Source organism: Podarcis erhardii (genome assembly GCF_964252035.2).
Source record: "Podarcis erhardii genome assembly, chromosome: 5".
NCBI lineage: Eukaryota > Metazoa > Chordata > Lepidosauria > Squamata > Lacertidae > Podarcis > Podarcis erhardii.
In genome coordinates, this window is record NC_138509.1 from 65,989,354 (window position 1) to 66,014,724 (window position 25,371).

General features: G+C 42.5%; 1 protein-coding gene across 1 annotated transcript in view; it reads right to left on the reverse strand.

The window, feature by feature from the left end:
• Positions 1-25,371, reverse strand: part of GPC1 (glypican 1) — a 199,084-nt gene that overhangs the window by 70,970 nt on the left and 102,743 nt on the right. The window contains exon 2 of the mRNA XM_081861583.1: positions 23,108-23,266. Within this exon, the coding sequence (XP_081717709.1) occupies positions 23,108-23,266 (159 nt within the window). The remainder of the gene's footprint in view (positions 1-23,107; positions 23,267-25,371) is intronic.

Consider the following 25,371-nt stretch of genomic DNA (forward strand, 5'->3'; position numbering starts at 1 on the left):
GTACATTTTAATGTAACAACCTTTCATAGAACTGATCCAACATGCTTTCATTCATATCTCACAGAAACTATAGTACTTAAGAGTCGTCAAAGAAAAGAAAGCAACATATAGTCTGCAAGGACAGAAATTATTTATAAAATCATACTCCACAAAAAAAATTAGAGTTAAAGTTCAAAGGCCTATGAAAGCACACAACACATTATGGTACAGAAGTGTGCTATTCTATACGGGAGATATTTTTAAGTATGTTAATTTAGCTCCGCTAAACATTATTTAGTCTCTCTTGAAGACATAATCTTCAAATATATGGCAGCACATTGTTTGGAGAGATTTACAAAGGCATTTAAAATTCAGTGTGTGATCAGAACCTAACTTGTACACATCCAGTCACATTATTGGGGTTGAGAATATCTGCAAAGCATAATTCAGAAATGGTAATATTCTTTAATTTCCCTCTTCTCAAAAACAGATGTGCTGGTCCGCTAGAAAATCCAAACAGGGAGAGTAATGCAATACATTTATTAAGATTAACTATAAAGCACAAAAGTAAGCTTTCAGGTTCCACAGAACATTTCATCAAGCTTGAAGAGAGGAAGAAAAAAGTATGTTCCTTGCACATGGCAGTGTAGCCTGCACTATGCTACAGTCTCAAGCTACAAGTGGGGAGGGGTGAGTGAGTGGACTGTTTTTTTAAAACTATAGCTGCTCTTAAATTACCAAAAATATTTTGTCATATTTCATCATTTTTTCACATTCACTTTCTCTCTCTCTCTCACACACACACATACTCGAAGAAAAGACTTTAGCATTCATAATATATCAGATGAACAGTGCATCTTCTTTCTGTATTATGCTACTTTTATTTGTAATTTACAGAAACCTCTCCAATGACAACTAAACTATCAATATAAACAGAGAAAAGAACAAACAAAAAGATAGGTTGGATAGGGATGTAGCATATAAGGCATCCTCCAGCCAATGAAATAATTCCTCAAGCATCTCAAACTCAGATTTTCTTTTGTTCATGTATAAGTCTTTAATCTGTCCTTCACACAAATGAAAATCATTCCAAATTCTTGGGGAAATAAGGCACATTAATCTTCTGACTTAACAAATCTTTTAAAAAGATTTATTGTAAGTATTACAATGAAGCTACTTTTAAATGAGAATTTAATATTGTATTTTGTACTTTGATTTTTCTGTAATTAAAAATATCATTAACTATAAATAATTGCAAGTAAAACAATTTTATCACCATGCCGTTTAGCACTGTCTCTAGAAATATAAACAGCAATTACATGTAAACTTTTAGACATATTAATTATCCTCCAAGGTATACTCCGGGTAGCATACAAAGATCTTCCATATGTTATCTTCACAACAACCTTGCGACGTGGATTAAGCAAAGTGCAATTGACCTGCACAATATCACCTAGTAAGCCTCATGGTCTTTCATTAAACTAGAGAAATAGAAAAAAAATGCCTATTATGTGTAAAATAAGATGGAGAATGCAGGGCTGTGGTGGGAAAAAACAGCAAGCAAAAATAGCAATTTCAAACAATTGGGTCGACTAAATGTAATCCCTGGCTCCAGAAACAATACATTGGAGAAGATTATGATGATCCCAATAACAACGAAGATGGATTGTGATAGGAAAACAATACCAACAGTGTTTGGCAACAAACCTAACACCCCAGAATACTTGTGCTGTAAAAGGGGAGAATCATCAAGAATTGTCCATTTATGGGCATTTGTGCTTGCCCTGAAATACCAACGTGGGATTTCTTGGGTGACCTAAACTTCACTTGTTTTCCTGGGGGACTTATGAGTGGTAGGTGCACCGACTGAATATGCCTGACAGCTATAGTTCACATGGGCATTGTGGGCACATCACAGAAAAAAAGAGCAGCAAACATTCCCACTTGTTGGGATCCTCGTGTATTGGGTAATTTCCCAACAACAACAGTTTTGACCAAGGGCCTGAAAACTAATTTTGTACATTTCTGAATCCATGTGGATGTATGTATCTACATGGAAAGCAGGTGGATTCCATTCTAGAAAGGGAAAGGCTTACAAGTATTGTTATACAAAAAAATAAAAAGATGCATAGTTGTATTAGCTATAGTTTATCTAGTGTCTTCCATGTACAGCAAAGTGAGATGATGAAGCAGATGATGAACCTGTGAAGATCTCTATGCTGACCTAGCTAAAGTTAATCACAACTAAGTCTCAATGGCATAGTTCAGTGGTTTCAGTGGTATTTACAATGCAATTCTATGCATGCTTACACAGAAGTAAGTCCCAATCAATTCATTGGGGCTTTATTCTCCAGAGAGAGTGTTTAGGATTAGAGCCTCATCCACAACTAAATTTTGTTGGATCTGGGTCCTAGAGCAGACATGAAATCATTCCTATTTAAAATAAAACAGAAAGGAACTATGGGCAAAAGCTAACTGTGATCTGAATTTAGCATGTGAACTGACAACTAGAATTCTCATCTAGTCCAATGAGATTTCCTTCCTTCCTCATTACTGAATTTAGGATTAGAATCCAAGTGCAAATGTTCTTGTTTACATTAATGTGAATCGTTCATTTAACCTATAGAAATTGAAGCAATTTGGAGAAGGTTTGTGTATATATATTCAAAAGATTTCCTATATATTTCCTAATGTACTATTGAGTTTGTAAACATTGATTTGGTCTGTGCTGGCTTTTCTGGTACATTAGAATGTTAGACTCTCCTCAAGTATAAAGATCTGCAAATAAGCAATTACAAGTTCTCAGACATGAGTTCATTGGACAACTATTACAGAATAGTTTTGCTGCAAGCACACACAACAACACTTTCCCCTTAATTCCTTGAATAAATGCTGCCTAACTTTCTGCAAAGTTAGTGTGGTTTGTGAACTACACTGAAACTGCTTTTAATTTGGGGCAAGTGATATCTGATCTGAGAAAGAAAACGAAAACAACAACAATTGTATTCTGCTCCTCGTCCATAGATCTCAGGGCAGTTCACATTGTAAATTTAAGGAAACTGCTTTATTTCTGGACTTGCATACATGGTAGTTCACCATTCCACTGAGAATCCTTTATTTCTGGACTAATTCACTGTGCAAAACACTTTACAGATTTATTGTAAAATTTGTATACACTAAACTACACTGTCTGGATAGGCAAGGTTATAAATTTGCGACGGTTGGACGCAGCCTTTGCATGTGCACACACACAAGAAAATATCAAACAGTCCAGTTCGAATGACAGAATGCTCAGTCCATGAGCCACAGCCAATCACTCTGCTCCAGTGAGGAAACATTTCAGCCACATTGCTCTTTGTGGTCTGCATAGATACCAACCGTTATCTTGGAACAGTTGTCCCTTTCAAATATATTGCACATGAGGGAGGCAGCCATTTTTATGACAGCACAGATTCCAATCTATTTAATCCTTCCAATGAAAATTAATCGTCTCGTCCTTTGGAAAAAAAAAAAGGGAAATATTGCCCACTGACATGCTGCTGTAACTCATTATTCCTTTAAATGTTTTTCACCATTTGAGACTATTTCCTCCCATCTCTCTCTAGCTGTATATCTTCATCTGTTTTAGAAATAATCAATCTGGCACGTTCTTTATATTTATTCACAGTCTGGCAGCATCTGTGTGTACAGGCCAACACATCTCTAAAAAAATTGCCCAGGCCTTTGAGAAAGCCCACGGAGGGGGCATGTGCACAAGCAAACAAAGGGTTAAAATACATATAAATTCATAGGTTCGTAGCAGATTATCCAAGAACACAGGCAGAGGAAGGGACAGGTAATGAAGGGCTTCCACTCCCCCATCCCTCCAAAAAAGAAGGAATGAAATAAAGTTTCATTAGATTTGTTTGAACTGGTCCAGTGAATGCCATATGTTACATATGTCCCTGTTTACCAGGGACATTCCCATATTTTCTGGTACCCATCCAGAAATCAACAAATGTTGTTTACGTGAGTTGCTGCAGTTGCCACTGTTCTGGCTTCAGCTCCTTCCCCAGAACCTCCAGAATGTAAATCCCTGAGTGGAAAATGATGTGCAAATATATATAAATGCATGCACATGAACACTAAAGCACCTTGCCGTGCTCAACCTGTCATTTCACACAACATAGGCCTAGTTTAGAGCTAGGTTGTTGTTGGTGGTTTTTGTTCAAAAAAAAGTCTCGTTATTTCAGAAAATCAAGATGAAGGAGCATTTGGGAGCTGTGCAGTGCAATCCTATGCATGTTTACTCAAAGGCAAGTCCCACCATATTCAATGAGTCTCATTCGTGTTGAAGATTGGAGCCTAAATGGGTGATTTGCAGCACAATCCTAGGTATGTTTACTTGGGAGAAAGTCAGATTATGTTTTGTGGGGCTCACTCCCAGGCAAGTGTGAACAACAACAGCAATTTTATTATTTGTATCTGACTGGTTTGCAGCCTTGATATGTTGTTCTTATAATGAAGCCAAAGAGTAAGAAAATGAATGTCAAGACTAGTAAGCAATCGCTTACCATTCACCAATGGCAAGAAAGGTCAAACATTTTATTCCATGTTTTGTTTCTGTGGCTGCATAGAATCGTTTAAATTGTATGCCATGGTTTTCTGAACTTATTTCAAGGACATAAAACATATTTATATAGCTGACTTAATCTCTCCGTAATAAAAAAAGTAATCAACACAGAGACTCTGGCAATCAGCTGATGACCTTCTGCCGAGGAGGCAGGTTTAGTCGTTGTTTGAGGACTATCCCTGCCTCCAGGTCTGGTCCTGACCGGAAGGATACTGGAATCAGCAAGGGAAACCCACATGACCTGAAAGTGTTGCTGTGCAATGCCAGGTCAATGATGAATAAAACCACTGCCATCCACGACCTGATTGTGGATGGAGGATTTGACCTGGCATGTGTGACAGAGACGTGGTTGGATGAGGCAGATGGGCCTGTCCTTGCCGCTGCTTGCCCACCAGGTTTCTCTTACGCACAGCAACCCAGGTCATGTGGGCGGGGAGGGGGGGTTGCAGTGATTTTTAGGAAGTCATTAGTCTGCACCAGGCGTCCTATTGGGAAGACCCAATTTTCTGAGTGCATGTTCTGGAAGTTGGGCAATAGGGGCAGTACAGGATTCCTTTTGGTGTACCGACCTCCCCGCTGCACCAAGGATTCCCTGCCCGAGCTGCTTCAGGTCATGGCGGATGTTCTCCTGGAGACACCTAGCTTGGTTGTCCTGGGGGATTTTAACATCCATGCCGACACGACCTTACACGGGGCCGCTCGGGACTTCGTGGAAAGCATGGCCTCCATGGGGCTGTCCCTGAATAAGTTTGGCCCAACTCATAGCCGCGGACATGCCTTAGACTTGGTGTTTACCTCTACGGATGTTGGTGATCTGACATTAACTAAAAGCGAAACAAAAGAAGTGCCATGGTCAGATCACTTCCTGGTGCAACTGGACTTCTCTGCGACCCTTCCCCTCTGCAGGGAGGTGGGACCGATTCGGATGGTCTGCCCCCGCCACTTAATGGATCCAATTGGCTTCCAGAGAGTGGTAGGGGATGTTTTATCCCAAGTTGATGGCCTTTCAGCTGATTCCCTGGTGGCCCGCTGGAATGCGGAGTTAACCAGGGCTATTGACTGTCTGGCTCCGAAGCGCCCTCTCCGATTGCATGGAGCCCGGACAGCCCCGTGGTTTTCCCCGGAGCTGAGGGTGATGAAACAATCATTGAGATGGCTAGAGCGCCGGTGGTGGAAACCTCATTCTGAATCAGACCGGACACGGGCTAGAGCTCAATGTCAAGCCTACCAAGTGGCAATGGCGAAGGCGAAGAGGGCCTTCTTCACCGCCTCCATTGCATCTGCAGAAAACAGCAGCAGGAGACTTTTTAAGGTGGTTCGCAATCTATCGGAACCACCTGCACCACCGGGGCCTGGTAGGGACCCCAAGATCTCCTGCAATGCTTTTGCAAAGTTTTTTGCAGATAAAGTCGCTCAGATTCAGAAGGAGGTAGACTCCACCGTGGGAGCAGGGCCAGGTTGGGAGAGTGCTAGAGTTCTGTCTAGTCCTGTTACATGGGATCAATTCCAATCTGTTACCTCCGAGGATGTGGACAGGCTGCTTGGACAAGTGAAACCGACCACCTGTCTCCTTGATCCTTGCCCATCCTGGCTGATAAAAGCGAGCCGGGAAGGGCTGGGCGATGGGCTCTGTGGGGTGGTGAATGCTTCCCTCTGTGAGGGAGCCTTCCCAGACCCGCTGAAATAGGCGGTCATTAAACCGCTTCTTAAAAAAACATCTTTAGACCCAGCCAATTTGGCCAACTATCGCCCAGTCTCAAATTTACCATTATAGGGCAAGGTGATTGAGCGGGTGGTTGCCAGACAACTCCAAGCACGCCTGGAGGATGCGGACCATTTGGATCCCTTCCAATCGGGATTCAGGCCTCACCATGGGACTGAAACTGCCTTGGTCGTGCTGGTTGATGATCTCTGGCGGGCTACGGACAAAGGTGAGAGCTGTTTCCTAGTTCTGCTGGATCTCTCAGCAGCCTTTGACACCATTGACCATAACATCCTTCTGGACCATCTAGAGGGGCTGGGAGCTGGGGGCACTGTTATACGGTGGTTCCGCTCCTTTCTCCTGGGCCATGTCCAGAAAATGGTGGTGGGGGATGAGTGTTCAGACCCCTGGGCTCTCACTTGTGGGGTGCCTCAGGGTTCCGTCCTCTCCCCCATGCTTTTTAATATCTATATGAAGCTGCTGGGAGAGATCATCAGGGGGTTTGGGCTGGGTGTTCATCAGTATGCAGATGACACCCAGCTCTACCTCTCCTTTAAATCAGAACCAGTGAAGGCGGTGAAGGTCCTGTGTGAGTGCCTGAAGGTGGTTGGAGGATGGATGGCGGCTAACAGATTGAGGTTGAATCCTGACAAGACAGAAGTACTGTTTTGGGGGGACAGGGGTCGGGCGGGTGTGGGGGATTCCCTGGTCCTGAATGGGGTAACTGTGCCCCTGAAGGACCAGGTGCGCAGCCTGGGAGTCATTTTGGACTCACAGCTGTCCATGGAGGCACAGGTTAATTCTGTGTCCAGGGCAGCTGTCTACCAGCTCCACCTGGTACGCAGGCTAAGACCCTACCTGCCCGCGGACTGTCTTGCCAGAGTGGTGCATGCTCTAGTTATCTCCCGCTTAGACTACTGCAACGCGCTCTACGTGGGGCTGCCTTTGAAGGTGACCCGGAAACTGCAATTAATCCAGAATGCGGCAGCTAGACTGGTGACTGGGAGTGGCCGCTGGGACCACATAACACCGGTTCTGAGAGATCTGCATTGGCTCCCAGTATGTTTCCGAGCACAATTCATAGTGTTGGTGCTGACCTTTAAAGCCCTAAACGGCCTCGGTCCAGTATACCTGAAGGAGCGTCTCCACCCCAATCGTTCAGCCCGGACACTGAGATCCAGCGCCGAGGGCCTTCTGGCGGTTCCCTCATTGCGAGAAGTAAGGTTACAGGGAACCAGGCAGAGGGCCTTCTCGGTAGTGGTGCCTGCCCTGTGGAACGGCCTCCCAGGAGATGTCAAAGCAATAAACAACAATTTTACTTTTAAAAGTCATCTGAAGGCAGCCCTCTTTAGGGAAGTTTTTAATGTTTGATGCTGTACTGTTTTTAATATTCAGTTGGAAGCCGCCCAGAGTGGCTGGGGAAACCCAGCCAGATGGGCGGGGTATAAATAATAAATTATTATTATTATTAATTGCAAGAACATAACAATAATTGTGTATTTTAAGGCCATTAAGTGCCTACAAGAAATGACTGGACTCATATGAAACTAATATCATGCACAATGAAGTGTAGCTAGGCACATATGTGTGCATGTATGTGATAATGAACAAGACTAGAGTTTAAACTCAGTCAAAAGGAAACCGGGGAACTGCTGAACATTTCAGAACCACTTACCGTTCATTCATTCATTATAAGTTTATTTTGCTAGCCAAAGGCCATGACAATTGCATTATAATGTACAAAATTCAAACATAGTAATAATATAACAAGCACGAATAATATAAAAGAAAGAAAAATCAGAAGTACTACCAGCTAACTATAGTTAAGATTAAGCCTGAGTCTCCAAAACAATTCATAGCAATATTATCTAATTCTCTTCTTCTAAGCTTTTTTTTGCAGCCAGTGGAAAATGAGCCACTTATCTAAACTTTTAGAAACAAAATGCAAAAATACAGTTTCCCCAACTGAAAGGATCAAGTTAAGAAAAAAGAAAGAAAGAAGCTATAAACTTTGTAGTTTTAAAAAATATCAAAAAGGTGGGTCCCTTACAACCCTCCTGCACAAATTGCCAAAATAGCTGGGCCAAAGGGTGAAGGACAGCTCCAATATATACACAAGTCATGGCTCCCCCAGCAAGTCTGATACAGGCTGCAGGCAGGGAACAAATCCATTCTGCCTATCATACTCTTGCCTTGACATGGAGTTAGACTAGACAAACATTGGGGTCCCTTCCACCTCTATGATTCCATCATCAGTGCTGCATCAATGTGCTTTATAGCAGGGCTGGAGCACTTGTGTCCCTCCAGATGTTGCTGGGCTGCAACACCCATAATTCCAGATCATTGGTTATGTTGGATGGGGCTGATGAAAGTTGAAATCCAACAACCTTTGGATGGCTTCAGTTTCTCTACTCCTGCTTTACTGAGCAACAAAAGCAAAAGAAAGGGGTTCTCGCTTGGGGAGGGAGCCATGGGTCAGATGTAGAGGCTGGGCCCTCCCCCCTAAATTTGGCCACCATGCCTCTGGTCTAAAGCCTCTTTCCCTAACATGCTAATACTTGGGGTTGTTGCTTTTAACAGCGTGAGAGCATGCAAAAGTTGTATTCTAGAGAGGTACAGTCTACTCCCTTATGAGCCAAGCACATCAGGAGTTTCCCCTTCATTCTGCTTCCGGCAGCGATCCAACCTAAGGGAAGGCAACAGAGGAGGGGGTCCCCTTTTGTTGAACACCAAGTGAAGTTAATTATTTTGGCAAGAAATGTTTTGGTTGGAAGGAAGGGGAGTGAGGTATGAGAAGGGCATGCCAGGAAGGAAAGGGCTGCTGTAGTCAAGCTTTTGTCCTCAAAGTCTTCTTCATTTAAACCACTCTGGCAGGGGAGGCAGAATGGCACAGAAAAAGTTGAGAACAGTGTTAATTTAAACCTATTGGCACCTGGAAATTGATGTTAGCTGGCATCATTTAAAATACTGGCATTTTGAAGTTTATTTTGAAAATGAATCACGACAAAAGGACAATGGGATAACACAGTTTGATGCCACTACTTTAGAGATGCGTGTTAACCAAACAGCAGCCCATTCCCTACAGAAGTGAATCTCAACAGCAAGTTTACCACATGCTGCAAAGCAATATGTTTATTGCCATTTATTACTCTTCAAGGACCAATTTATTCATTTTTACTGGCATTAAAACAGGGCTTTATGTTTTACAAGGAAACCACTCTGCTGTTTGAGGCCATCTTAACAGCTGAGTTGGCTCCAGCAGTTTCTACCCTGAATCCAGAAACTGTAGCAAATATTTTCTAGCACCTTGCACGAAGGAGGAAATGACCTTTGGTTGTTGTTTCTTTATACTAACTTGATGACATTCATTTTAAGAGAGATGTAAACTTGATTAATGATTTTCTTCTAAGGGCCCTGATTCAGCAGCCGTGCTATAGTGCATGCCCTAATACTTAGCAAGTACACCAGTGCTTTTTTTCCTGGGGGGGATGCAGGGGTACGCATACCCCTAAACATTTTGTAAATCTAAATTTGGCCTCATTAAGGGGCAGTATTTCAATATGAGTAGGAAAATGAGAGTACCCCTAAACATTTTTTTAGAAAAAAAGCTCTGCATGACACTGTTATTCATATTCAGCAATCACCTGGGTGAGTAGAGAGGGAACTGGAAGAATATCCAATCCCTTACCCATCTCCACAATGAGAGGAGAACTTAGCTATATATATAGCCCAGGTCTCAAAGACTAGAGGTGAAGAAAAAGTAGTAAAGAGGAACAATGCTGCTGTAGCCTTGGTTGTAAAACTGAGCACGCCAAGCAGTTTCTTATGTGATCACAGGTGGAGTCATGGCATCATTTTCACAAATGTTTCAAAGGACTCTGAAAAACACAGGAAGCTATTTTACACTAGGTCACATTATTTGTCCATCTAACCCAGTACTGTCTACTCTGACTGGCAGTGGCTCTTCAACAGAGGCTTTACTCAGAACTTCCTACCTCTTTTTAGCTGGAGCTGTCAGGGACTGGAATTCAGACCTTTCCATGAAAAGCATGCACACACACTCTCTCCCTTTCTCAGGCTACAGTATTTCCTGAAACAGTGCCATTTACCGTCTAATTTACGCAGTACCTAGAGAATATGTAGTTAGGGGAACATGTGGTTACCACTTGTTCATTTGCTTGTATCTGAGCAGTTAGGCAAAATGGTAATTAAAAAAGAAGTAGTAGTACTGTGATGGATCAGACCAAAGTCCACCTAGTCTACTATTATGTCTCTGAAGGTACTATAAAGAATAAGTGGTTCCATTCTCTGCTTTTCCTATTTCCCCATAGCCTTTTCTGTCCAGATGTTATAGCCTCTTCAGGATGTTACACTTTCACTAGGTACACAGCACCCACCACACTTGGGTACTGTATGGGCACAAACAAGGACATGGGAGTATTAACAGGGAACGGTCCAGGAAACCTTCAATGTCTGCTCACCACTCAACCAGGTTCTCTGCTAGTGATGACTTCCTCTGCTGATCAGGAATACAGATGGTATGTGACCAGCGTGGAATTGATGTAGTTCACATGGTTCAAGGTATGATGTGGGTTCCTGTACTATAAGATGCTTGAAGGGGACGACAGAGGACGAGATGGTTGGACAGTGTTCTCGAAGCTACAAACATGAGTCTGACCAAACTGCGGGAGGCAGTGGAAGACAGGAGTGCCTAGCGTGCTCTGGTCCATGGGGTCATGAAGAGTCGGACATGACTAAACGACTAAACAACAACAAACAGTAAACACAAAGTATGAGAAATTCCTTAAAGCTGGTAAGCCTTGCAAAAATATCTTAACTTCTTCAGCCAAGGTCAACAGGCCTTTCTTCTTTTTTTTCCTCACTCTCATGAAGGAGCAAAAGAGAACGGTGTTGAAAGACGGTAATAAAAATATCCCTACATTCCAGATTTTTTGCACCGGTTTCAGGTTGAATCTTTGCATGGAAACCAAGGATAAGGCAATGCTACATCTCTTTTGCCTTATGCCCGGAAGTCCAGAAAACAGCTAAGTCAAAGCTTTTCAATGATTAAAGACTAGGGTTGCAAGAATTAATTGATTAAGCAGTGTGATTACAGTTTAATGGCTTGTTCACATATTCAGAGTGAAGCTCTGATTAATTGGAGCAGGCCATCTGGATTCTAAACACAAGCACTCCTGGATCCTGGTCAGTTTTTCCACTACCTTTCTCCCTTGTTTGCAATTGCCTCCCATCAATTCCTGCCACCTGAAGAATCTGCCAGACTGGGAGTATATTTCCTGTATAGGTTTGGTGCTCCACCTGAAAACTGAGCCACCCCGGTTCAATTCCTGCCCCTGCCACAGGGCCATGGTTCTCAGGACAAATGCTATGACACATTCACAGGAGCGGAGGGAGGCCAAAGTGGAGGGGAAGAAAGAAGTAGGGTGAAGAACTTCTGATGGATATGGGGAAGCACTTGCGGGGACAGAGGATTTACATTTTTATTTTTAAACAGTCAGGAGCAGTAGAATGGCCAGAGCTACCTTCTTTTTAACCATTTTTGTTTTCCCTTTCTACTTTCCCAGGGAGGGAGTCATCCTTCTCTATCTTCTTCTTTGGCGATTGCTTGTAGCCAAGCAAGATTGTCTTTCATGAACACAGTCTTATCAGTGAGTCCAAAAGTGACTGTGGAGGCAATTCTGGAGCCACATATGGCTCCACAGTGGGGACATAGGTTTCCGGGTGGGAGTTGATCACGGTGAGGGTTTGCCAAACTAGTCCAACAAAGTTGATGTTGAAAAAACATTGCTTTGAAACTGGTGATCTTTGCTTCTTCCAGTACACTGGAATTAGTTCGCCTATCTTCCCAAGTGATGTGTAATTATTATTTTTTGAGACACTGCTGATGGAATTTTTTGAGGAGCTGGCAATGGCATTTATAAGTGGTCCATGCTTCACAAGTATACAGTAAGGTTGGTAATACAATAGCTTTGTAAACAAGCATTTTGGTTTCCCCGTGAATGTCCTCAAACACTTTGCACTTCAATTGGGACAAAGCTGCACTTCCAGAGCTCAGGCAATGCTGAATTTCGGCATCAATGTCAGCCCTTATGGAAAGATAACTGCCCAGGTAGGAGAAGTGATCAACACTTTCCAATGTTACACCATTGAGTTGGATTTGTGGCACTGCAGAGGGGTTGTTTTGTGCTTGTTGGTGCAGCACTCTGGTTTTTGGGATGTTGGGCGATAGGCCAAGCTTTTCATAATTTTCTGTGAAGATATTTAGGATGGCATGGAGATCGTCCTCTGAGTGTGCACACACTACATTGTCATCAGCATACTAAAGCTCTATGGCAGAAGTTACAGTAATTTTACTCTTTGCTTTCAGCCCACTCAGATTAGAGAGCTTTCCATCTGTTCGATATCTGATTTCTACTCCGGCGGGGAGTTTCCCCTCAACAAAGTGTAGGATCATGGCAATGAAAATAATAGAGTTGGGGTGATAACACAACCCTGTTTAACACCTGATCCCACTGTGAATGGTTCACTTTAAAAACCATTGTTATCAGTGGTAATTTCACCCCTACAATGCATCTGAGGAAGGGCAAACTGTCAAATGGCACCTCCATTTTTTTATTTGTAAAATGGGACACCAAACCCCCCCTATAACCAACCTCTGCATAATACTATATTAAGAGCAGTTTTGCACAATAGATAAATCACACATACCCAGACCCCAGTATCAGTATTACTATAAATTATATTGCAGCACTCCTGAGGAACAATGTTTAACTGCATTACTTGGGGGCAAGGGGGTGGGGAAGAATGGTAGAAGCTGTTATCTTGGTGTTAATTACTGCTAATCAAATTCTGGTGCATCAGACCTTGGCTGGTGTAACAGGATTCTTGGAAGAAGGCTGCAGAAGGAATTTAGCTGATCCTATCTCACTTTACAGTTCTGAACTCAAGCCAGCTGGATGACTGTGACTGTATTCATCATCATATCTCTTCAGTGGTTGATGGTAACATCACATTTTTATAATCAAAGCTGGATTGATTGACTGTATACTCTACAATACAGGCAGTTTCAAAGGGGGTTCAGACATTAGTCCCCCTGAACATTAAAGTGAACTCCACCAATGCTGTCCTCTGAAACAACTGACAGTACTTCATTAGCTTAGCGAGCTCAATCGCATATCACAGAAAAGCTTGATCTATATTTGAAGTCCCAAAACAGATGTCATCCCACTGTTTTCTGAACACCACAGATCCATCTGAGACACAACATGGTAACATCTGCTTCCCCGCTGTGTACAGAGCTGAAGAAAAACACTTTGCTCTTCTGACCTAAATTTCAGTTATTTTAAACACAGCAGCTCATGATAGATGTCAGATTTCTGCTCTATGTTTTAGGTATGTTATTCCTTGTCCAGTGAACCCAGAAGCATTGTCTTCTCATTCAGTCAGCAGACTTTAAGAAAGAGAGCTTGTGCTCGTGTCATTCTTTAAAACAAACTGCTGCGCGCACACTAAACCATGCCCGTAAGCCTACAATGGGAGCTGGCAGCTTTAATGAGAGGAGAAGGGGCTGTGTGGGGAAAGAAAACCTCCAGGTGCTCAAGCTGTTACAGGTGAATAGAAGCCCTTGCTTCCCCGAGGCAGCTCTCTGTCAGGTTTAATCTCCCCAAGTTCTGGAATGTGCTTTTGATAGACATCTCGCCCCCATGTTTAGTTAAACACTGAGAGGGAAGCTGCTGCTCACTGCATGAGAAGGAATTGCCTCTTTGCCAAGGCTTGATTCCTGTTGAAAGCGGCAGGATCAACATAAATCACTTCCTGTTGTTTGTGTTTTTCTGAAGGTAGATATCCCCACACTCTCCACACCATAAAGACAGCAGGACTGCTCAAGGCTTCCTATCGCCTAGCTTCCAAGAGGAATAAAGGGTCTTATTTCCCTTTGTTCTGAGCCTTGTTTACTTCTCCTACATAAGGCCTCAGACTTACCGGTTTGTGGGATGACACACTGTGCTTGTCAAGTTCAAAAACAGCCAAACAGCCACAACACAAGAAAGCGGGATGAATTTACAGAACCAATTCTGGAGGCACTTTCAGTCACTGAACCAACCTATGCACACTTTGGTTAATAGGACTTCCATGGGAGTTTCAGGCAATGAGCCACTTCTCACGTAACACTTTTCTGACATAAAGCTCTCTGGAGTGCATCTGACCCTGCGCCTCTTGGGAAGTACTGTACAAGTGTGCATTTTGACACAAATACACAGTTTGCGGAACTGCAGAATAAACATTCCACAAGTCACCACGCACACATTTCCCCCCTCTACACGGGGCTCATAATCTTCTAGTACAAGAACTTAAATAGAATTACTTGTGAGTATCAGATAAGCCTAGGATTTAAATATGTGATGCTGTAGAATACCATGTTAAAAGCTAAAATAAAAAGAAAGAAAGATGTTAATGGACTAAGTAAATTATATGTGAAAATAGTTTTGGAAAACTGCTACAATGATATATATGGAAACTCAGGCAGGGGGATTTGAGGAAGTCACCCAACAATGTTAACAAAAATGGAATTATTACAGTTAGGATGTATGTATGTATGTTTGCTTTTTGATGTTTTCTTTTTATGTTTGTTGATATGCTTGTTATAAATTGGGAAAATTAATATTTTTTGGGGGGGAAAACCATAATCTTCTAGTACAAGCATGTGATGCAGCCCTAAAAGAGGGTATGACCAATTTAAGGGGTTGGTTGTGCTACTTTAGAGCTTCGGTTATGTGGTTCTTTGACCCACATTAACCCCCTACTAATCCCCAAGGATAATGGGGGGCTGACATGGGCTATGCACAATGTGCTTGGATTGGCAAAACTTTCTACAAAGGGTATGAGGATATTTCACAGAGCAAGTCGCTGCATTTGCTCTGTTCCCAACTGTGCTTTGCAGTGCATGGCCAGGATCATAGGAAGCTGCCGCCTACTTGTGTTGTAACAGCTCCAGTTGCTGTTGTGCCAATGAGGCGGCTGTACTGTAAAACAAAGCAGAATCTGCCTCATCTACAGCAGAACTAGAAAGCCTACTGCCAGTTAATTTTCTAGTTGGGACAAGTACCGTATGTGAAATTCAGCTTTTACTTCTTACTTAATGGCCCAGAAACTGCAGTGAACAGAATTCTGCTTAAATGCACCTGTTAAAGCAGGGAGGGGGAATAGAATCTGGCCTGTAGGTTGGATCCTTATCTCTATGCACACCAGTGAATAAAGTTTGACAGGTGGGAAGCCCCGCCCACCAGTCAATCCCTTGACGTTGTGATGACATCAGGTGACCCAGATATTTTGGACCAGAACTCCCACCAGTCCCAGCCAAGGATGAGAGTCATAGGTCAAAACTTCTGGACTGTATAAGGTTGGGTAAGACTAGCCTAGACTGTATATTTATTACACACCCATCAAATACATTATCAGGTTGGATACTACAAAATATAATGAATACATTAAAATGAGCCAAAAACAGCAGTTCTATAGCTGCTCTGTTTTACTTGAAATATTAAGTTTAAACATCAGGGAAATTTTAATCAAATAATGTAATTATCTAATAACCCTTTGTTCCAGCCCTCCGATTCTCTTCTGCATGTATACTGCCTTCCTACTATTGGGGTGTAGACCCTCTGCCTCCAAGATCCCATGCCTCAGATCAACTTTCTCCTTGGCTCCTTCTTTCTTTGACTTACCGTAATCTCTCCATTCCTTAGATCCCTTTTGCAGCTTACAGTGTTTGTCCCACTTATTCCTTGGCTGAGCTCTGGAATAAAGGTAGTTAACCTGTGGTTCTCCCATCAGCCCCAGCCAGCATGACCAACATCTGGAGGGTCACAGGTTCTGCCCCACTTCCAAATTTCCAGCTTCCTTCTCCCACAACACACAGTTCTGGCTGGCCTTAAGATTTCTTGCTTTGTCTCCCCATCCTCTCTATAAACATTAGCAGAGTTGTTCCACTAGCAGCTGCAATGTGCACACCATCTTGCCCAAACATTGCCAAAGGATTTGTGTTCACAAGCACAAAAAGCAACATAGATGTTGTACCTATGATGTGAAAGGGCAGTGACTTTGGACAATACATGAAAGTATACTGCATGGCACAATGTGATTTTCCTGCTCATGTGCTCATTTAAAAGCAAAGAGTACTGAGTACGTAGCACTCATAAGTAACAGGCCACTGGTGGCCAGTTTTAACAAGTTCTATGAAGCTTGGCCCAAACCAATCTAATCTGATCCAACAGATAACATTTCATGCACTTATCTTCTGCTTTAAATAGAAATATGTGAAAAAATATAACCATTCTCCTATCTTCCAGTCCACTGAAATGTCAGCTCAACAGTCATTTATTTTTGTACTGATCATTTCATTCCTAAATCCTTCAAGCCTACACTACTGGAATTACACTGCATCCCTCCATAAAAGGGCTACAGCAAAGAATGTAGCGTGTCCAAAATGGTATGCTAATGTAAATGAATTCCTTTTACAAAGCAGCATTTGTTTGGATTTGAAATCTGATGCAAGAGCGGCGGAAAACACTGTTAATTTATTAATAGTCAGATGGTTAGTCTTCAGTTCGTGACAACTTCCAGCATAATCTCCCTTTTAATGTCTGGAAGTAGTGATTCAGTTTTAAGAGAATATGGAACTGTCCACATAAAATGCCATAGTCATGATTTCAGATGTTCTCCCCTCTCCTTGTTTATGAACACATTCATTCGGAACTTTAAAGCTAATAAGGCTTTTAGATGACACCAAATGACTTTGCAGACAGTGTGCTAAAAATACAGAACCACATTTATTCGCAACAAAATAGCTCACAAATAAACTAAACTGTTAGTCTATAAACTATCTGGGCTTTTAAACAAAACAGGATTATTATTTTTTAAACTGCATGCTAACATTTCCTTTAAAGGACCAAATAATTTTGAAAATGAAAATGTCCTGACTCTCGGATAAAGCTCATCTGTCATATGGTCTCTGTAACTAAACTGCACCCAAGTATTTGAGAAGAGAGAAACAGTACATTATTACAACTGGAGAGAAATGGGGCAGAGGGAGGAGATACTGAAGCTCAACAACTGAGCTTTGATTAATGTCATAACGGCAGCCTTGTTATGTTCAGCGTGGATCCCCCTGTTGTCACTTCCTGTTGACAAACTCCTTTTGTATTCATTGCTTTTAACCAGCTACGCCACCATAGCATGTACGACAGCTCCTTGGTGTACAAGTCTTAGGGCTACTGCTGGAATAACCACAGCGGGGAAGAGCAATCCTAAACCCTGGCTGGAAGCAACAGTGCAGTCGATCAACTTCAGCACCTGAAACCCTGTTAGCTTATGTCAGCCAAGGCAGAAGGGTGGGGGTGCAGCCTGTGTGTAATTTTTTGCTATCCTAACTCAATGGTACAGTTCATTAGCTCCCTCCCAACCCGCCCCCCCCACTGGAAAATGGATCAATTTAGGATTCCACAGAGGTCAACAGTGCCTAGCGTTATGCCCATGCCTTTTAGAGCAGGGGCTTAATATTTTAGCCTTAGTCCTGTGGGTTATGTTCAAAGTGCCTTAAGGATTAACAGTAATGAGAAGGAACTATCTGTTGACATTAGTGCATAGCTTTCTGTGTTGATCTCAATTTTTTTACACTTCTGTGCATATGTCATATTGTTAACTTGCTCCATTAACATTTTGGAGCAAAACCAAACTATTACGAAGTTTTATTGATGAACACGTTGCAAATATTAAGCTGTTTCAAATACATCTTATACACAGGTGCCCAGACAAAGGTCCATATAAGACAGCCCGCAGTTAGGGTTACAATTCTGTGTACTCTTTTAAGGAAGCACAGTTACTTCCAAGTAACCGCAGGCAAAATTAAGAATTCTGTGGCTACTGAATTGCAGATGGCACAGCTGAAAGTAGTAAAGTCTGGCTAACAACCAGCAGAGGGCACACCCTATCACTTTTTGATAAGTTATAGAATCACTCTGAGAGAGAAAAAAGTGATGCTTTGCCACTTTTGGGGGGTCCAGAATACTTATGATGACTCTGTAGGGGGAACTGAGTTCAGCTGCCTGTCTACTCCATCCCAACCTGTCACACTTTTCCAATAGTCAAGACTGCCAGACTGCGCAGCTGCTGAAGATGAGTATTCCAGGATCTGGGAGGAAATATCTACCATCCTGGGCAGAAATACCATCACCACAACAGCTGAGATCCCCTCTCTACAGCACTTCCTCGTAGGAAGCCTCCTTATACTGACTCAGGCCATTGGTCCCTCTAGCTTATTTCAGAAACCTAGACTTTCAGCAAAAGTAGATGATCTACCCACTGAGCTACAGTCTTTTTATTCTTTCACCTCTTTAATGAACAGACATTTAGCAGATGACTGTCTGAAAAAGCATTGTTCTTTGAATGGCTTTTTGATGTGGTTATTTGAAGTTTAAAAGCACACACCCAGTTTTTTATATTTACAGTGGCATCCCCCCCCCCCAAGGTTGGCTCCTTTTATCCTCCAAACCATTTGATTTCCTTAGATTGAGAGCCCCTTGGGGACAAAACTATTAACATTTAGAAAAACTGCTGTAAGCTGCTCGGAGCCAATGGGAAAGAGCAGGATGTAAATCAATCAAACCGAGTACTAAAAGCACTGGGAATTCCCAGTATCACTATTGCAGATAAGTTAAATATTTCAGATTGCCGGTAGAAGGTATGATTAAGACAGAACTGTGGCTAGGCCAAGGAGAAAATCAATCTAACTGGATAGCTGGAGGGTACTGAACTCTCAGTGAGGCTCTGCTCTGGCCATACCACTTGAGCAACGTTTAGGATTTTAGACCAACCACAATGAGAAATGGCTAGTCCAAAAACAGGTATATCTGTAGGATTCTATCCAACCTACAATCCCACTGGCAGCCCTGCGTACTCCTGGAGATGACTGTTTGGGAACTAAAAAAGGTAAAGGTAAAGGACCCCTGGACGGTTAAGTCCAGTCAAAGGTGACTATGAGGTTGCGGCACTCATCTCGCTTTCAGGCCGAGGGAGCCGGTGTTTGTCCACAGACAGCTTTCCGTCCTGTGGCCAGCATGACTAAATTGCTTCTGGTGCAACAGAACACAGTGACGGAAACTAGAGCGCAAGGAAACACTATTTACCTTCCTGCCATAGCAGTACCTATTTATCTACTTGCACTAGCGTGCTTTCGAACTGCTAGGTTGGCAGGAGCTGGGACAGAGCAATGGGAGCTCACTCCTTCACGGGGATCCAAACCAACAACCTTTGGATCGGCAAGTCTGTGATAGGAATTTTATGGTCTTAGATATATGATAATGTTCATAAGTGTACCAACCAAGCACATACATAGATCAGCACAGGAAGGCCAACCTGGAACCATTTTGATTCCTAAACTGAGCAAATGTTTTCTCTGCAAGGTCAAACTGGAAAAGCCTCCCCATTGTCTTTTCCTTCACAAAGCCTGTCTTAAGGGTATGTCTGTGTTTGAATAGGGTGTGAGCCTGGGGCATGGCCCAGGAACTAAGTATTTATCATTACAAAAGACTGGCCAGGCTACCCGGGAAATCCAATCACGTAACCTGCCAGACAGGAGGTAAACAGCAACAGGAGAAAAACAGTATTAAAATTTCTGTTTAGACCGCCTTTTCTGTGATGTAGGTATGATGTATCTGAGGGGTGGTCTTAGGTTACACCCCTTCTGTGATGTATGTATGATGTTTCTGGGGGTGGTCTTGATCTACAGAGTGGCAATTTCAAAAGTCTTTATAAGGCCTTGCACACCATTTTTCTGGGTCCCTCCTCTCTCCTGCAAGTGAGGGGAGCACCCTGTTGCAACAGATCAATAAAGGCCAAGCCTACAGCCTGCTGTTTTGCTCCAAGTAATCCTGGTTGGTGTCTTTGTTTTTGTCCAAGGAAGCCCTCAGATTTTTCCGTTAACAAGTCCAAGAGGCTCAGTGGTTGAGACCACAGCACCACCTGTGTCCCTGCTTGGGAGGTACCAGATATATGAAAGGCCTTTAACCCTTGACTTCTTTTTTATTTATTCCCCAAGAAGCCCCAAAACTGATGCTGGCTCCTACAGTATATATGAATGCTGGTGGCAATGAACCCTTTGAAACATTTTGTGGGATTGTGTCTCTAATGCTATCAATGATGCCATGATCCACGCAGCAAGAAAAGGGTGGAATGGAGATGTGGAACCACCTAATGGCTTCTTGGCCAATATGGCACCTTCTGTATCAGAATCACTAAACATGATCCGGTAAGTTGTTTTAAAGATGCTGCTATGGGATTGCAAGGAAGAAACAGCTGAGCACTTTGTCCAACTATCCTTACATAAGGCTTGTTTATACAAGCAACTGTTCTGGGATGACAATGGCCTGATCCAATTTCGCCTTCCAATTTGTTTATACGTTTAAGAGTTGAATCAAAGGCCGTGTGTGCGTGTGTGTGTGTGTGTGTGTGTGTGTATTGAGAATGAACAAATAAGTCCTTCTAAGATGAGAGGCTCTTAATTCACCATTTTTAATCACAGCAATGTAAATGTAACCTCAACAACAAGATAAAACACAGTTGTAGCTACATCAGAGCAAGACACTCTGTCTGTCTCCCATGTATATAAATAGAATGGTAGTTATTTTTTTCCAATTAAGAAGATACTTGCAAAGAATTTCTTTTGACACTGATTTTACTAAAGCCACATTCATATGAGCGCACAGCAACTCATTTTCTTGCTAGTTTTCTTCCTTTGTTCATTTACCAGAGAACTAATAGGAGTATCAGTGAAAGAGACAAACTATGTGTATTTTTAAAGAAAGCAAACTCATGTCATGCTATATTTTCTCATTGTGTGCCCTGTCAGTTGATTTAGCAAAGTCAAATGTTGTTAAATAATATCACAATTTGGTGTTAAATTGCTTTAGGTTCTTAATTATTGCTTTAAAATTTAACCAAGAACTGATGGTTCAGACAGAAGTCTGAAGTAAGTAGGATAAACAGTCAGAAGCCCTGGTTCTGCTTTATGTCCAAACAAAGGATTGTGGTTTGTTGCTGCCCAACAAACTAACCCGAAGCCATGGTTTGTTGGTTTGCTGACCATGGCTTGGTAGGAAGCAACAAAGTGCAGGCCCTGATTCAGGTGTGATACAAAACCAGGGCTTCTTGGTATGTTTATGCCCGTCACTCCAGGAGAGGTATGCATGGGCAGTGTCAAACCAGTCTGGCTTTTTGTTATGCATGAACACAGCCCAGATGACATGTTTGAATGTAGTGTTTAACATAAGACAGTGGGGAATTCCACAGGTTATACACATGTTTGTCTTGACACCCCAGATTTCTGTTCCACAATTTACCTAACATCTTTTTCCTATCTGAAATATTTAGCAAATTGAAAAAGCAGAAGTACAACTTTAAACAAGTTAGTCCTAGAAAAATCAGACCATGAGTAACTTCAAAACAATCTTACTTAAATCAAATACCAAACACTAATTGTGGCACTACTTAAGGAAACTGAAAAAGATGTGATGGGAGGAGGGAACATCTTTCCAAGCCTAAAGCATCCACTGAGGTTATGGCTGCCACAGAGAAGCAGAGATTTATATGTTATAGTTTGATAATGTGTTTGTTTAACTGAACACATACATTGCTTCAGGACCAAGATAAAATGTGTCCTAGAGAAATAAAAATAATATTCCTAAGCTGCTGGCAAAAACACAGATAAGGAAAACATGCAACTCCAGTCAGTAGTTTTAAAATAGAAGCAAGTATTTCATTTGGGGGTGGGGAGTTAATTATCTAACAATGTACAACCCTATCAGGCGATCTCTGTTGGCTTGCCGTTTATTATATAGTAAATTCTGCTTTTAATTACATTAAAGACAAGAGACAGGCTCTGTTTGAGGGCTGTACGTTATAAATACAGGAAAAAGTCAGTTCAAGCAAATATATTGAATTAGCTAGTGATTTCAGTGGCTGAAGCCCGTTTTTCAACAAAAGATACACTTTCCAGTACAGTGGTGCCCCGCAAGACGAACGCCTCGCAAGACGGAAAACCCGCTAGACGAAAGGGTTTTCCGTTTTTCGAGGCGCTTCGCAAGACGAATTTCCCTATGGGCTTGCTTCGCAACACGAAAACGTCTTGCGAGTCTCCCCCCCCTTTTTCTAAGCCGCTAATAGCACTAATCCGCTAATCCGCTAATCGGGATGCTTCGCAAGACGAAAAAAACCGCTAGACGAAGAGACTCACGGAACGGATTATTTTCGTCTTGCGAGGCACCACTGTACTCTTTTGACATACCTGTGAAATAACAACAACAAATCAGAAGATAACAGAAAACCATGGTTTAGCACTATGTGGAGGAGCCTGTACAATCCCCAAACCAGGCTTGCAAAGCTCCTGCCTCCCACTGTGTGGATGAGAGGAATTTGTCTGGATTCAATTTTACTTAAAAACAACAACTTAGTTTAGCATTATTTTCAAAGCAGGAATCCTGGTTTAAAACAAATTCTGATTGTTCCATAAAAAGCTGGTTTCAAAACCATTAAACAAACCAGAGTCTGAATCAGGATATCCAATTTGAACACAGCACTAAGTGGGGATTCATTGAAAGTGAAACTAAACTCTGGCAAAGTCCTCTGCCCAGCTGCAGGCAGGAGGAAAGGGGAAACAGGAGCAAGCAAGGGGTATAAAACCACAAAGTGCACCTTGTTTTCCAAACTGGACAAGCCGGTAAACGTTTTGCATTACTTACCATCAAAGTTCTTGTACTGGGCTGTTAAGATTACTTGCACCGAGCGTGTGGCCTCCTTCAACATGCCTTCAAACTCATGCCGACTCTTGTTGGCAAAGTTCTCCTCCATCTCACTGGTGCAGCAAGTGTAGCCTTGTGGACAAATTCTCAAGTGTTCCCCTGAAAACAAGAGAGACAAATGTAGCTTGTTATAGTAGTTCATGTACAAGGCATTTCTAAGTGTGAGTGTGTGTGAGAGAGGGAGGAAGGGAGGACATGGCACAGTAATTTAACTGTGGATGCTTCCAGATGGGGACTTAGCATGGCAAACAGGTCATTCAGTTATTGCAAATGGGTTGTTGGCAACAGGGTCTTTCTCAGTTTACCAGATTTCCCCTGGAAAGAGTAAATCTGGATTAAATGGGGTGGGGAAGAGATACAGGCAAGCATTTTTATGCCAATGCCAATGGCATTGTGCTGGTGCTGCAAAAATAAAAATAAAAATGGGTTCTTGAAGAGCACCCATCCCACAATAATTTGGAAACATTCCAGATCTCAAGGATTGCTAACCCACTCCTTTCAGAGCAGCCTTAAAGACATTCAGGAACCAGAGCTGTACATCTGCAAACACACCTCAGTTTCCTCCTCCTCTTTACTTGCTGATATTGTAGGGATTCACTCTGTTAAAATAAAGGCACCCAAAACATATCTTGTCTAACCATGTGCTAAAATAATCCAATTACAAAAGTCAACACACATAATGTAATTTGGCTGTGATGGCCACAATCCTGCGGGTGCTTTTATAGAACGGCTGGGGAAATCGTGCCTCATCTTGTCTGTTTTGAAACCCAGGCAGCCCTGCAAGTGGGGAGGCTGCTATTGGAATCTGCACACGCTCCTCCAAGCGCATACTTCTCACAACCAAGTGCCTTTAGGGCTCTTTTTCTTGGAAGTGATGAATCTGCCTTGGTCTGTAACTCACTGTGTAAACTGCGGAGCTGGAGAAAATATTGCCAGTGATCTTTCAGATTGGCTGGATAGATAAGCATTCAATACTTGGCAGCTACAAGGTAATAGCTTACACCTGCCTTGAATCCCTTTTCTCTGATCCACAGCAGGAAGACCAGGCTGCAAGACTCACTGGTGCATATAGTCCCTTTTGAGAGCAGCAGGCAACCACTGGAGAACCATAAGCTCTTGCTCTGTCCTCCTCTCCCTCCTTCCCTCCCCATAACACCAAACACAAAGCAGTAACAGTACATATTGTCCTCAGAGTCTAGATTCTCCCCTGCAATCAGAGGAAGGAGAAGCTATTTATGTAATTATAATGCACAAAACCCTTCAATGAATGCTCGACAAATTCTACCCACCCTAGGTAACATCAGCAATCCAGTAAATGTAACTGCTAAACTACGCCAGGGGTTGGGGGCCCGTGGCCCTCCAAATGTTGTTGGACTCCAATTTTCATCATACCATACAACTCGCCATGCTGGCTGAGGCTGAAGGGAGTTCCAGTCTAACAACATATGGAAGGCTACACTGAAACAATATTTTTTTTCTTGGGGAGTGGGGAATATGGATGGTGGTGGTGATGATGATATAGGCTGAAGAGTACAGGCAGTGACCATTCACACCATGCCCCATTCCACCCTCTTGCAGGCACAAAAGGACTCGTGCATCAGCTAGTTGCTACCATTAATTGGATTAGCAATCAGTCTACAAACTAGTATTTCCAGACAGCCTGAATCACAGCATCAACTCTTTCAAAAAATTCAATACTTATTCTACTTATTCAAGGGTATCTGTGACATTTGGTATCGCAGCATTTCAACTCGAGAGGAAAGCAAAGTTTTCACATTTTCTCTTTGCAATTCAAATTTATTGCACAATATAAAGAGGAAATTGTCTTCAAAGACATCTTTTAGTTTTTGATCTGACCCCATAATGGTGGTGGTTCCCTGTCATTTCGTAACTGGCCGACGAAATATTAACTGCGCTCTAGGTTCTGCTTTCTCAGATCATTTGGCTTTATTTTGTCATTCCTCCTTTGCTGAAAAGGCACTCTAATAAGGAAACTGGGGTGGAGGGTGGGGAGGGGGTGTCTTCCTTCGCTGCTCAGAAGCATGCAATCGCCCAGACTAGTAGCGGCTTTCACACTGGGATTGTAGCCAGAGTCTCACAATGATTAACAGTCAATGATCCTTGGGGCAGGGCAACTATTTCCATCTCCAAGGCCACAGCTGACTAAGCAAAATAGCTATGCCAATTGCAATGAAATATTTTGA